Genomic DNA, 12,132 nt, shown 5'->3' with positions numbered 1-12,132 from the left:
TCTTTTTTTGTGATATCTTTTTCTGGTTTTGGTATCAGGGTGATGGTGGCTTCGTAGAATGAATTTGGGAGTGTTTCTCCCTCTGCAATTTTTTTGGAAGAGTTTGAGAAGGATTGGTGTTAGCTCTTCTCTAAACGTTTGATAGAATTCACCTATGAAACCATCTGGCCCTGGACTTTTGTTTGTTGGAAGATTTTTAATTATGGTTTCAATTTCATTACTTGTGATAGGCCTGTTTATATTTTCTAATTCTTCCTGGTTCAGTCTTGGAACATTGTACCTTTCCAAGAATTTGTCCATTTCTTTGTGGCTGTCCATTTTATTGGCATATAGTTGTTTGTAGTAGTCTCTTATAATCCATTGTATTTCTGCAATGTCAGTTGTGATTTCTCCTTTTTCATTTCTAATTTTATTGATTTGCATCCTCTCCCTTTTTTTCTTGATGAGTCTGGCTAAGGGTTTATCAATTTTGCTTATCTTCTCAAAGAACCAGCTTTTAGTTTTATTAATCTTTGCTGTTTTCTTCATTTCTATTTCATTTATTTCTGCTCTGATCTTTATGATTTCTTTCCCTCTAGTGACTTTGGGTTTTCTTTGTTCTTCTTTCTCTAGTTGTTTTAAGTGTAGAGTTAGATTGTTTATTTGAGATTTTTCTTGTTTCTTGAGGTGAGATTGAATTGCTATAAACTTCCCTCTTAGAACTGCTTTTGCTGCTTCCCATAGGTTTTGGGTCATCGTGTTTTCATTGTCATTTGTTTCTATGTATTTTTTAATTTCTTCCTTGATTTCTTCACTGATCTCTTGGTTATTTAGTAGTGCACTGTTTAGCCTCCATGTATTGTGTTTTTTACAGTTTGTTTCCTGTAATTGATTTCCAATCTCATAGTGTTGTGGTCAGAAAAGATGCTTAATACAATTTTCTTAAATTTTCTGAGGCTTGATTTGTGACCCAAGATATGATCTATCCTGGAGAATGTTCCGTGTGCACTTGAGAAGAAAGTGTATTCTGCCACTTTTGGGTGGAATGTTCTACAAATACCAATTAGATCTGGTCTATTGTGTCATTTAAAGCTTGTGTTTCCTTATATATTTTCTGTTTGGATGATCTGTCTATTGGTGTAAGTGGTTTCATGGCTGTTAGCATTTACCTTATGTATTGAGGTGCTCCTATGTTGGGTACATAAACATTTATAATTGTTATATCTTCTTCTTGGATTGATCCTTTGATCATTATGTAGTGTCCCTCCTTATCTCTTGTAACAGTCTTTAAAGTCTATTTTATCTGATACAAGTATTGCTACTCCAACTTTCTTTTTATTTCCATTTGCATGGAATATCTTTTTCCGTCCCTTCACTTTCAGTCTATATGTGTCCCTAGGTCTGAAGTGGGTCTCTTGTAGACAGCATATATATGGGTCTTGTTTTTGTATCCATTCAGCCAGTCTGTGTCTTTTGGTTGGGGCATTTAATCCACTTACATTCAAAGTTATTATCAATATGTATGTTCCTATTACTATTTTCTTAATTGTTTTGGGTTTGTTTTTGTGGGTCTTTTTCTTGTGTTTCCCACTTAGAGAAATTTCTTTAGCATTTGTTGTAAAGTTGTTTGGTGGTGCTGAATTCTCTTAGCTTTTCTTTGAAAAGCTTTTGACTTCTCTGTTGAATCTGAATGAGATCCTTGCTGGTTAGAGTAATCTTGGTTGTAGGTTTTCCTCTTTCATCAAGTATAACCTGCCACTCCCTTCTGGCCTGCAGAGTTTCCACTGAAAAATCAGCTGATAACCTTATGGGGATTCCTTTGTGTGTTATTTTTTGTTTTTCCCTTGCTGCTTTTAATATATTTTCTTTGAATTTAATTTTTGTTAGTTTGATTAACATGTGTCTTGGTGTGTTTTTCCTGGGGTTTATCCTGTATGGGACTCTCTGTGCTTCCTGGACTTGGGTATTTCCTTACCCATATTAGGGAAGTTTTCCACTATAATCTCTTCAAATATTTTCTCAGACCCTTTCTTTTTCTCTTCTTCTGGGACCCCTATAATTCGAATGTTGGTGCATTTAGTGTTGTCCCAGAGGTTTCTGAGATTGTCTTCAATTCTTTTCATTCTTTTTTCTTTATTTTTCTCCTCAGCAGTTATTTCCACCATTTTGTCTTCCGGCTCACTTATTCGTTCTGCCTCCGTTATTCTGTTATTGATTCCTTCTAGTGTATTTTTCATTTCAGTTATTGTGTTGTTCATCTCTGTTTGTTTGTTCTTTAGTTCTTCTAGATCTTTGTTAAACATTTCTTTTATTTTCTCAATCCACACTTCCATTCTATTTCCAAGATTCTGGATCATCTTTACTATCATTACTCTGAATTCTTTTTCAGGTAGATTGACTATTTCCCCTTCATTTATTTGGTCTTGTAGGTTTTTACCTTGCTCCTTCATCTGTGACACTTTTGCCATCTCAATTTATTTATTTATTTTTTAAAGATGTTGGGGGTAGGAGTTTATTAATTTTTTTGCTGTGTTGGGTCTTCGTTTCTGTGCGAGGGCTTTCTCTAGTTGTGGCAAGCGGGCGCCACTCTTCATCGCGGTGCGCGGGCCTCTCACTATCGCAGCCTCTCTTGTTGAGAAGCACAGGCTCCAGATGCGCAGGCTCAGTAGTTGTGGCTCACGGGCCTAGTTGCTCCACGGCACATGGGATCTTCCCAGACCAGGGCTCGAACCCGTGTCCCCTGCATTAGCAGGCAGATTCTCAACCACTGTGCCACCAGGGAAGCCCTCAATTTTGTTTTTAATGTGTGGGATTGTGTTCCTGTCTTACTGGTTGTTTGGCCTGAGGCTTCCAACACTGGGGATTGTAGGCTATTGGGTAGAGCTGGGTCTTGGTGCTGAGATGAGGAACTCCATGAGACCTCACTCCAATGAATATTCCCTCAGGTCTGAGGTTCTCTGTTAGTCCAGTGGTTTGGACTCGGAGCTCCCACTGCAGGAGCTTAGGCCTGACCCTGGGCTCGTGAACCAACATCCTGCAAGCCACCTGGGGCAGCAAAAAAAAAATGAAGTAAAAAATAAAATAGACTAGGAAACTAACAGATATTTTAGGAAGAATATAAAAATAAAAATATGACGAATCAACAACCGGAAGGTATATCAGTACTACAATAGTAAAAAAGAGGAGGGAAAAGAAAAAAAAAAACAAAAACGGGGTAAAGGCCTTGGCTGTGGAGGCCAGGGCATAAGCAAGGGTGAGGTTTCTGCGGTGGCAGGGCCAATGCTCAGGACCCACAGGGCTGGAAAAGGCCCTGGGGGCTGGGGGTGGGGTGGGGCTTAGGCTCAAGGAACAGAAGGGGCCCAGGCGTGCCCCCCACCCCTGGTCTCAGATGGCGGGAGACCTCACCTGGGAGCCCAGCAAGCTTTCTGGGCCCAAGTGGGCAGGGCAATCGCCCTCTGCTCCTCTCCTGCTCCTCCTGGAGCGCCCCTCCCCCCTGCCTCTCCTTACTCCCCTCGGCCTCCTTCCTATGCCCCCAGGACCAATGTGGCCAGGGGGAACGGTGGGGGGGTGGGGGCTTGGAGGGCAGGGACCAGCCTGGGAGCTCATCAGGCTCCCCGGACCTGAGTGGGTGGGGAAAACACCCTCCGTTCCTCTCCTGGTCCTCCTGGAGGGCTCCTCCCACCTGCCTCTCCTGATCTCCCCAGCCTCCTTCCTATGCTCCCAGGACCAATGTGGCAGGGGAGTGGAGGGGGCCTTGGAGGGCAGGGGACTGGCCTGGGAGCTCAGCGGGCTCCCAGGGCCTGAGTGGGTGGGGCAAATGCCCTCCACTCCTCCCAGAGGGTCCCTCATGCCTACCTCTCCTGAACTCCCCAGCCTCAGGGGCGTGGATCCTGTCTGGCCTCCACTTCTCCTCCCCCTTCTGCCCCCACGTCCCTATCGGTTCACTTGGGGGTTCCTCCCATCTCCTTGGGCATCAGGGTCCCCCATCAGCAGCCGGCAGGCACCCTAGTTGTGGGGAGACGCTAATTCGGCATCTTCCCACACTGCCATCTTGACTCTGCTCCAGGAGACCTTTATATTAAGGGAATCACATGTATCTTTAAATGATTACAAAGGACCCTATTCTAACTCACAATGTCTGATAGGAGTGGATACTAACATTATCTTTTTTTTTTTTAATGAGGAAACAAACAGGAAATTAAGTGATTTGCTCACAATTAAAACAAATTCGTGACAGAGTCAAAAACAGAAAAAACTGCCACTAGGCCTTCTGGATGGCCTTCATTAGCCTTCACATTAGCATTTCACAAATCTGAGTATAATATAGTTCTCCTGGAAATTTCCTGCTGGTCCAGTGGTTAGGACTCCGTGCTTTCACTGCTGAGGGCCCAGGTTCGATCCCTGGTCAGGGAGCTAGGATCCCACAAGCCGCATGGCATGCTCCACCACCCCCCCCCCCAAATATATATATATATTTCTCTTTATTTTATAAAAGGAAACTGCTTCTTTGACCAGGTCCACTTGAGTAACTGCAAAATGAACAGCCAACCCAGTTTTATAGTTCATTTTCTCCAACAGATTTAACAATACTACAATGTGTGAGAAGTAATATTTATTGCAAGAGGTTAGAAGGGAGTGGAAACAAGTAATCAGTCTTAAAATTTGTTGGAAGCAAGATACAGTTTTTTTGAGGAAAAAACAACAAAGAAAGAATTAAACAAGATGGTATCTAGACAAAGGCACAGCATTCCACAACTGCTTCATACTCTGTGCACAGTAAATCCTCAGAGAGGAGAGACATTAAGCAAAATAAGGCTTATATTAGAAGCTGCATATAATACCACTGATATTATTCTGTCTTACAACAAAAGGCTCTAGAAAAATCCCTCTGGAGGAAAAAAGTGCAACACAAAAAAAAAATCTGTATAACAAAGGAAAGCAAAAGTAGAAATAAAGACCCAACTATCCCTCTGAAATCTCTCACGGGAATACACTCAGTGCAAATACAGTATTTCAAACCCAGCAAAAGAAGTTTTTGACTGGAGTAAGAACTTTCAGGTTAAAGACGTATTCTGCAAGAAGAGTTCACCTAAAGCTTGAGAGCTAGAGCAAAAAGACACTTGCAGTCAGTAACTGAGTGGATGAAACGCCTAATTTTTCACTAGGTCATAATAATCCCCTTTGGGAAGAAGTGCTTTATCTTGAAACTAATTATTCCACTTTTTGTTATATGGTTCATGCTTTTAAGCTGCAGTTGTCTCAAACTTGCTTGATATAGAATTTTGTAATGTCAGATAATAGTAGGCTGTCAAAAGAGAACCATTTAAGCTGCTTTTGTAAGAAGCACGTTGCTGAGCTGCCTTACAGTCTTTTTACATCAACAATATAAAACTGAGCTTATCTGATCATGTATTAACCCTTCTGAAATAAAGTCATATGAGAGGAATTGTTTTTAAAAGAGGCTTTCAAACTAGTCCTTCAGGCATTTTAAAAAATCTTCATATAAAAGTCTACTTTATACATAAGAACAAACATTTTTCCTTTAAAAAGAAATCTCATTTTTAAGCCAAAATAAATTACAACTTGCTGAAATACCTTTTTTAATGGCTCAGCGCTTATTTCAGGTATATGGAGCTGTATTTTTTGCACATTTTGAAAATTAGAGATACTGAGACAAAGTAGTTAACTTTACAATTAGATGATGATACAACCCTGGCTCATGGAACAGATTAAGCTTTAAGTCTTCAAGAATAAAAAAACCGACACAGATCATCTCATCTATATAGTCTTATACTATGTACATATTAACAATCTATTCAATGAAAAAAAAAAGGACAGAAATTTCATAAAACTATTTCAAAACTCAGAGCATAAAAGTGTAAAGAAACAAAACATTTAATGTACAATCTATTCCATTTGGCAATGTGTAAATTATATTGAGAGATAAAAACTTATCTACAAATAGAATATAACAAAAGGAAAATGTGATTTGAGAAGTGATCTCAGGTCCATAGCTCTTCAGTTCTTCCAAATTTATAGATCAGAGTGCTAGAAAGATATTAAAATAAATCATGAGGTAAGATCACATAGAAACGCAGAAGAGAATTTATTTTCTAAATATGCTTTGATGGGTCCCTCACTGATCCCTTTGTATCAATTTCTAAAATTAAAGATTGTGGTGGTGTTGGTCTGAATTTGCTTGTTTTATAAAGCAGTTTGTTGACCTTGATGGTTGAGCTTAATTGAATATCTTTTCTTAAAGCCTGAAGTTACTAGATAGGTCACTTGTAAGGAAAGGGGGCATTTCTCATAGTAGCCGGCATGAGGGCCACTCACATCTCTACGATCCTACAATGTCTGAGCTACAAACACTGAAGCATCCTAACAGACCATGTTGAAATTCTTCGTTCATTTAACAAATAATTACTGTACAGAGTACTGGCTGGGCACCAGGCACCTAGTTAAGCACTGGGAATGTGACTGTGAGTCAAAACAAGACAAATGTGCTCACTAATGGGAGACAATCAAATTCCAACTCAATGACACACATGGTACCAAGAGAGGGAAATATAAGGATCTGATCTAGTTAGAGGTCAAAAAGGTTTTCCTGAGGAAGTAGTGACTGAACTGAGATCTAAAAGAAGAGTGGGAATTATCTCAGCAAGGTATAACGGAAGGAGTGGGGCAGAGAGATGGGATACTCTGGCAACGTGAGTTTGAGTTGTGGGTATGCTGGAAGTGGTAGATTTGAAATGTCAGCCACCCAAGAGGGGATAAGTGAGAATCTGGATATGTGGTTTAGACGTGGAGATAGACAGCTGTGACTCACTGGCATATAGGCAATAACTGAAGTCCCAAGCAAAAAGGACCTCACCTAGAGAAAGAACGAGTTGAGAAGAGGCTTAGAACAGAACCTTAAGAAACTTCAAAAGTTAGCGGCCAGAGGGTGGAGGATCAGCCTGCAAAGGAAACAGAGGAAGAGTGGCCGGAGAAGTAGGAGTGCACTGTGGTGCTTAGAAAAGGCCTGGCACACAGGAAGCACACAGCTGGCTGGAAAACTTGCCACCCTCTGGGCATAGCGCATCGCTGATGCAGTGGTCACTGCCCACGTGAGCACAGGCCTTTACACATACAAGGTTTCTGTTCATCCAACTGTCATTTATATAGACTCCTCTACCACTATAAATGGCTGAATCTGAATTTAAATTTGATCTCTCAACAGTGCCTAAGGTGTCTTCATGAAAATTCACTGTATTCCCAGAAGGCTGTCAGTCACATGCCAAGAAATACAATCACAAGACAGCAGAAACTGTCGAACATCTTTCAAAACCAAGAGTGTCCAAGGCCACAGTGCAATAAGAGGGAACCCAGGCAGGGCACAGTGGTCTCCCGGAGTTGAGGAAACAGAGTTGAGAGTTCAGGGAGGCCAAGCGGCTGGAGTGTGCAAGGCGGGATACAGAGAACTAGAGAAGGGGAGCCCAGGAGATCGGTAGGGGGTTCCCCTTGAGGCTTCTGCCGAGTGCTGACAGCAGATGCATGTGAGGAAACTACCCAAGAAAAGGGCAGGAATCACTGGAAAGAACAATTCCCAAAGCTCCCACAGGGCTGGGAAGACTTCAGAATCTCATAGCAGAGTGCAAAACCTCAGACTACATGGAGAATCAGGAAGAATACTCAAAAGTGTACTGCCTTAGTAAGGGGGACATATTAATCCCAGACTAAAGCTGCTTTGGTCCTGCCTAACGAAGCTTAAAAGCAAGACTTGAAAGGATTGAACTGTTTCCAAGTGACTGAGCTGCATCCAGAACAAAGCTCAAAAGCATTTAAAGGAATACCACAAAGTCCAGCCCCCAATGAGCTTCATGCAAAGAAGCAAACAGGGGAAAAGAGATCCAGAATGAAAAAAATAAGTAGAAATAATCAATAGGAACAGACTAAGAATTGACACAATTAGACAAGGCCACTGAAATAGTTATAAACATACTTCATACGTTCAAGAAGGCAGAGGAAAGCATAAGTATGTTAGGGAGAGACGTGGAAATTGTTTTTAAAAAATCAAGCTAATAGAGATGAAAAATGCAATGTCTAAGATGAAAAACATACTGGATGGGAGTCACAGCAGATTAGACATGACAGAGGTAGAGATTAGTGAACTTAAAGATATAACAATCTTTAACTATCCCAAATGAAATACAGAGAGAAAACAAGAAAAGAGAATACTTGATGGAGCGATGGGTAAGAGTAGGGGTGGAGAGGTAGGGCAAAAAAAAACATGAAAAGAACTAAGCACCAGTGAGCTGTGGGATGACTTCCCACAGCCTAATATACATGTAATTGGAAGCCAGAAGGGCAGGGTGGACAGAAAAAAATATCTGAAGAAATAATGTCTGAAAAGATTCCCAGTTTGATGAAAACTATAAATCCACAGATCCAAGCAACTCAATGAACCCCAGACAGAAGAAATATGAAGAAAACTACACCACAGCACATCATAATCAAATTGCTTAAAATCAATGACAAAAACAAATTTCTTCAAGGCTTAGATCTTAATGCTTTTGTGAGAGGGGTATGGGGTAAGGGATATAATTTTATAAATGACGCCTAAAATACCTATCTTTACACCAAAAGACATTTCATTCTGGAAAGCAAAGGCTACAGGGCCTCATTTTGGAAGCTTTTTAGAAGATTGCCCCTAAAAAATACTTTTGATATTCTTTTATTTTTATACTTGCTTTAAGTTATCTTAAAAACTTAATACAAAATCCAATTCACCAACCAGGTTTTGTATACGACATGCATAGTATGTATTAATTCTAATTTCTTTTTTTCTTATTTTATTAAAGGTACATGATATGGTTTCTTAACAAAACACAGGCTGTGGAAGCAGCAGTCTGGGTTCAAATCCCCGTTCTGCGTTTGCTAGCTAAGCGGCCTTAAGTAAGCTCTGAGTCTTATTTCCTCATGTATAAAATGGGAGCACCACCTGTTTTACATACTTAAGATAATTAAGTGGGAATTTAAAAGGTAACATATATAAAGCATCTAGCTGAGGTCTTGGCACATAGCAGGGCCCCTAATTAAATGGCTTGTGTACGCTTTTATGCAATAGTAGAATTTTCATCTTTTAAAAGAATTGCTATACATTGTAACTAATCCAAGAGATTTATACATGTTCCAGTGCCTATGCTGCTCTTATAATAAAGATGATGTTTCTATAAATGTTATAGGTGTATAGTTAAAAAATTAGGCAACTTACCTAAAAAATATAAGTGCATTTTGAAAAAACACAGCTAGTCCTGGATAAACATCAGTATCTGCACACACAAAGTAAAACAGATCAGATAATTACAAAAGGCAAATGGCAGTAACTAAGTATTCATGCCATTCATAATGACATGCTCTGTATATTATAAAACACTACTATTATTCATTAACTTTAAGAAATCCACAATGAAATTGAAGTAAGAAAATGACAATCTCATTCTCCCAAAACAAAGGATTACTCTCACTCTGGATAAAAGACAATGAAATTATTAGGTTTTCTTTTCGTCTAAAGTAGTTGCTATGGTTCTAGCTGCATCGGAACTGTTGAGGAAGCAGCAGCTCACCCCTTCACTTCCTATGGCCAATACAGAAACACACAATGTTAGAAAGATACAAATTAAATTTTTGATGATGTAACAGTCTGTTCATTCTATTTTCTTTCATGAATTCAGGAGTTTTATTGCACGAATCTGACGTATATGAAAAGAATCATTATAATTCATCATATTCTCCTGGAGAAAACAGTCACTATCTTCATAGGAAGGAAAAAGAAAAATTTGGAAATTACTCAAATTTTTGTGGATATTTAACTTTTATAAAACTATCAATGTTGATTAAAAATACTAGTTGGGATGAAGAAATATTCAACTTGTAGCCTTTGATATCATAGCAAACAATATAGCTGCATGGTTAAAAGCCCCAAGTTTGAGCCATACCCCTGGATTTGAATCCTAACTCTACCACTGACTAAATGTATGACCATGGGCAAATTATTTAACCTCATTATGCCTTACTTTCCTCATCTCTAAAATGGGCATTGTAACAGCACCTGCCCCACAGAGTGTGAGATGTGGACTGTGCATAGTGCTCAGAACAGTTCCTGGCTCATAAAGTACTATATAAATGTTAGCTGCTGCTATGATTATTAACAGTTCCAGAAAAATCTGTACAGTAAAAGATTTGAAACATGTGTTAGAAATGCTCTCTGAAGTCAGTTTACAAACTAAAAAGTATATGTAACAAGCAACGCTGTAGAAATATGAAGATGAGATCCATAATTGAGAAATTTCTCAGTATGTACTAGTTCTTTAAAGATTAAGATACGACCACTGAGGGAATTCCCTGGGTCCAGTGGTTAGGACTCTGCGCTCTCACTACCAAGGGCACGGGTTCCATCTCTGGTCGGGGAACCAAGATCCCCCAAGCTGCGTGGCACAGCCCCCAGAAAAAAGAAAGAAAGTAAAAAAAGTACTTTCCCTCAAATAAGCTTCATGCTAGAACTGTGTGCTCCAGGGTATTTTTAATTAACTAAAATAACACATTTTAGAGTAGTATTAATTAAACATTAGGCAACCACTGTCCTCTTGTACTGACTTATTTTGTGCAAAATGAAAGACAAAGGTATTCCGAAATCTTATACTGATCAATCTATGATACTTAAGGGATCCTATCAAGACGTTAAAAGGTCAGCTGTGGGTCAGGACAAGATGTGACAGTTAAGCAGAGTGACGAAGAGATTCCAAAGATAGAGACATCAGAAGATGAATAAACTGTTATCTGAAACTTATTCCTGTCTTTGGAGTGAAGGGAGAGAGCCAGTGAAAGAGGTTCTTCTGATGCTTCCAGAAGCACATGCTAAGACTGGGTCCTGCTTTTCAAAACCTCTCGCCATCCCCGTGATGAAAAGCTATGGTGACTGGAACAGTCACAAAACTCAGAATGGTATACTAAGAGCTCACTCCACTGAATCACCAGTTTCAACATGAAGGCTACACACGTCTTCAGTCTTGCACTTAAAAAACTCCCCTTGTGAACTGGCAGTGATTCTCAGCACCTCTGCCCCCTAAAAAAAAAAACCTCCCCTTGTACCTATGAATGAAAAATTAGAGGCTGGGGTTTGAGAGAAGATGTATCAGTGGACAGAAAGATACTGGGGTCCACAATGCCTTGCCTTGAAATCCTTGGGGCAAGGTATGTTTTGGAACTCAGGATTTTTCAGATTTAAAAATGGTAACACAGGGGGACTTCCCTGGTGGCTCAGTGGTTAAGAATCCACCTGCCAATGCAGGGAACACGGGTTTGAGCCCTGGTCCGGGAAGATCCCACATGCCGCGGAGCAACTAAGCCCATGCGCCACAACTACTGAGCCTGAGCTCTAGAGCCCGCGAGCCACAACTACTGAGCCCATGTGCCACAATTACTGAAGCCCACGCACCTAGAGCCCGTGCTCTGCAACAAGAGAAGCCACAGCAATGAGAAGCCTGCGCACCGCAACGAAGAGTAGCCCCCGCACCCTGCAACTAGAGGAAGCCCACGTGCAGCAACAAAGACCCAACGCAGCCAAAAATAAATAAATTTATTAAAAAAAAGAAAAACAGTAACACAGGGCATAATATTACATAGCACCCCCAACTATGTTTGGACCAGCATCCCACAATCAAATACAACCACATTCCTCTAATAAAACATTTGAATACTTATTAAATGAAATAAAGACTATAATGAGCCCTGGATCATTAGGTCAGGTTTTGCTGCCAAACTGGTTATGAAAAACCTGATCTTCAGCACTTTTGTGGATTTTAGAATTGTGTATAAGGGGCTGTAGCCCTGTACAGATTTCTCACTTTTACCACTACAATGCTCAGTAAAAGGCCTCTCATATAGAGCCTGGCTATCTGGGGTAAGGAAGGAAATCAGAACCTCTAGAGACAGCTGAGAGTTACCTGGTCTTGTCAGTGGCTTGGATTTCCTAACGAGGCTATCCCACTGCACTAAATGACCCCACTGAGAAGTTTTATTAAATAATTTATATCTTCAAACAGAGTCTTATCTTCAAGCTAACTGAATTATTAAACTAAATTTTACTCCATGGGGAGTTAACGGACTAAG

General features: G+C 40.2%; 1 protein-coding gene across 3 annotated transcripts in view; it reads right to left on the bottom strand.

The window, feature by feature from the left end:
• Nucleotides 1–4,576: 4,576 nt before the first annotated feature.
• TMEM50B (transmembrane protein 50B) overlaps nucleotides 4,577–12,132 on the bottom strand; it is a 35,115-nt gene continuing 27,559 nt past the window's right edge. For all 3 annotated transcript variants that reach the window (XM_022552994.2, XM_022552993.3, XM_022552992.3), the window contains 2 exons: nucleotides 9,236–9,293; nucleotides 4,577–6,027 (listed from right to left, as the gene is read on the bottom strand). In XM_022552994.2, coding sequence (XP_022408702.1) covers nucleotides 5,982–6,027; nucleotides 9,236–9,293 — 104 coding nt within the window. In that variant the 3' untranslated portion in view covers nucleotides 4,577–5,981. The remainder of the gene's footprint in view (nucleotides 6,028–9,235; nucleotides 9,294–12,132) is intronic.

Source organism: Delphinapterus leucas, chromosome 4 (genome assembly GCF_059928025.1).
Source record: "Delphinapterus leucas isolate spDelLeu-1000000601 "Yukka" chromosome 4, BTC_Dleu_Yukka2, whole genome shotgun sequence".
In the NCBI taxonomy this organism is placed as follows: Eukaryota; Metazoa; Chordata; class Mammalia; order Artiodactyla; family Monodontidae; genus Delphinapterus; species Delphinapterus leucas.
Note: the sequence above shows the minus strand (reverse complement) of the source record. Positions and strands in the feature narration are given on the sequence as shown.